Source organism: Corapipo altera, unplaced genomic scaffold, assembly GCF_003945725.1.
Source record: "Corapipo altera isolate COAL_440 unplaced genomic scaffold, ASM394572v1 53, whole genome shotgun sequence".
NCBI lineage: Eukaryota > Metazoa > Chordata > Aves > Passeriformes > Pipridae > Corapipo > Corapipo altera.
The window spans coordinates 975,886-978,645 of NW_020884900.1; the positions used below are offsets into that span (position 1 = coordinate 975,886).

Genomic DNA, 2,760 nt, shown 5'->3' on the forward strand with positions numbered 1-2,760 from the left:
TGCCATCTCAGATCTAAACATCCAGGGCCTTGAGTTTTCCTCCCACTCTTCCACTGACTCAGTGTTTGTCATTGGGCAAGTACCTCAGCTTGCTACCTCCCTTTCTTGCCTTCCAGGGCTATTGTGCGAATTAATTAGATAATGTTTCAGCATGGCTTTGAACTAGAGAGCGCTACAGGACTGCCAAGTTATAATTTACTGTTATGAAAGTCAGCATGCTGGCTGGGAGCAGGACCTCTGATGCCAGCCTAGCAGAGAGGGACTGTGAGGCAGCCTGAGGAAAGCTCCCCTCTTGCCCTAAGATCCCTTATCTCTATATCTCTGCACCACTCTAGAAAAAGCTCTGCTGAAGGCAGCACCAGCAGCTGCCTGGTGTGATCCCAGGGACGTAGCTCTTGGCGGAGCCAATCCGGCCTGGTTGCTGGATTGAGGATGTTTCCTGCACCTCCCCTTCTGTTTTCAGGCTAATTTTGGTGTCTGAAGGAGCAGCGGACACGTCCTCTGGAAAATTATAGTGCTCCAAATCAGCAAAGCACTTAAGATTAACATTGATAGGTCTGAAGAGTGGCTTAAGGTTAAGCAAGCCGTGGGGCTTGCTGGGTAAGATTAGCCCGGAGCAGATGCGCGTTCTGCTGATGCAGGTTTTCAAAATATTTAGGCCTTGATTCAGCAAGACGCTCGAACGTGAGCAGTCCTGCTGAAAGCAATGGAAATAACTGGCTAATCAAAGCTGGGCAGATGGATGGAGAAAGAACATTAAGTTACAAACCTGCTTGTTTAGAAATGAGTTTGCTTCAAGGAGCACGTGTGCGTGCGGACCAAGGCAACAGAGCAAACTGGCTTTCCCGCTGTCGCCCTTATTGTGAGGGCTGTATGTGAAACACTTCCTCATGACCCGGTGGTGTTCAGCCAGCTTCCCAGATACCAGCAGACCTATTTAAAAGCAATTTGGTTGAATTGTAACAACCTGTCCAAAACAGTGCTTGCTATCAGTTGAATCCTATTTTAATCCCTCGGGCTTTTTATCCCACAGCCTGTGCTGGTGGAGAGACTCAGCCTGGGCACTGCTGCAGGGCAGAGGAGCTGGCAGCTGCCCTGGGCAGTTGGGCTTGTCTGACCCTGCAGACCCAGGGGTCATCAGGGTTTGCTGCAGGGGCATTTTAGGACAGCAATGAAAAGGTCTCATGAGGCCTCATGGACATCGTCTAGCTGATCTGTGGAGACCTGTGCATCTACAGCAGTACCTCTTGGTGCCAATGCTCTTATGTTTTGGGAGGAATCCCACCTGAATGAAGCCCAGAGATGAGAGATCGAGCCAGGGGGCAGCAGCTGCCAGGGTGGTGCTGAGGGTTGCTTGGTGCTGATGGTTTTATTACATTTTAATGGCATCACCAGGCTCAGTATGGAGGTAATGGGATGCAGGAATGTGGCTCACTTTTCACAGGGCCGGGTAGGTGATGCAGGACCTTTTCTAGCCTGAAAAGCCCTGAGCTGATACCTCCTCATGGGGCTGAGGCAGAGCTGTGGGGCTTTGCTGGTGCTGGATGGGGACCTCCACTTGTCCCCCCTCCATTCTGAGCTCTGTTTGCACAGCAGCGTCAGGGCCAGGGTCAGACATATGGACAGGCATCACAAACAACAGTTCCCACCACTGAGAACTAGGAACAGCCTTTCTACTGCTTTTCTTGTGATTAAGAGACCAAAAATAAAATGACCTGCACTTATATTCCCAGGCAGGCGAAAAGAATAATTACTTTACTGAGATGGAATTCCTTCATATATTACAGCCATTAAAAAGAGTAAAATTTGAAATTTACTGTGGCATGGAACAAAAAGGTAGTGCAGTTAGAGATAATGAAATCCTTACTTGCCATTATCGAAAAAATTACTGTTGTTAAAAGACCCCTTCATAAATAATTGAGAAACCAATTATACAGTCTTGGTGCCTAATTTATCCAGGAGCAATACGGACCGTGTTGTGCCACAGAATGTGTGGCACGTATTCCCCGTTATAGCTCGCTGCTGCTCTGCAAAGAAATAGTGGGGAAAAAGAAAAGAAACTAATGCACATACTAATCAGGAAATACATTATCAGTAATGAGAGATGGGTGCCGATGTGTCTTAATTTACGGCGTTTTTGCTGGTGTATGGAGGCCTGAATTAACGTGCCGGTTGGTCTGTGTGTGGTGAGGGGAGCGGGGCTGCTTGGACCGGGAGTCCCGGGCCCTTGTGCCCGTGGTGCCCACCGGGGGGCTCTGACCCGCCCCGGGGAAGGGGCCTGGGCCGGGGGTACGTCCTCGGGCAGCGCTGTGTGCGCCCACACGCCACTTTTGTAGACATATTCTTTAAAAAACCCCAATCATTTGGGCTGTTTCAGTCTTGTGTACAGAACCCCCAGGCTCCCCCGCAGCGCTGCCGGGGAGCTACGAGCCCGTAGCTTCCCCTCACGGGTCGCGGCTCGTTCTGCGATACTCTGAGGTGGAAACCGCAGGGACTGAGGGCGGGCTGTGCCCCGAGAGTGCCTCGAGGTCTGACAGAGCCCCGGGTGCGGTGTGCGACAGAGACTCCCGCGCGCATCCCGACCCTGGGTTCGGTGTGTAATGGAGCCGCCCGGGTTCGGTGTGTGACAGACTCCCCCCCGGCCACATCCCAATCCCGGATTCGGTGTGCAGCCGAGTCCCTCGGGCACATCCCAATCCCGGGTTCGGTGTGCAGCCGAGTCCCTCGGGCACATCCCAATCCCGGGTTCGGTGTGCAGCC

The 2,760-nt window shown here is 52.0% G+C and overlaps 1 protein-coding gene across 1 annotated transcript in view; it reads left to right on the forward strand.

Annotated features, from left to right (window-relative positions):
* Positions 1 to 783: 783 nt before the first annotated feature.
* CCDC6 (coiled-coil domain containing 6) overlaps positions 784 to 2,760 on the forward strand; it is a 53,226-nt gene continuing 51,249 nt past the window's right edge. The window contains exons 1-2 of the mRNA XM_027649688.1: positions 784 to 871; positions 2,378 to 2,550. Of these exons, the coding sequence (XP_027505489.1) occupies positions 784 to 871; positions 2,378 to 2,550 (261 nt within the window). The remainder of the gene's footprint in view (positions 872 to 2,377; positions 2,551 to 2,760) is intronic.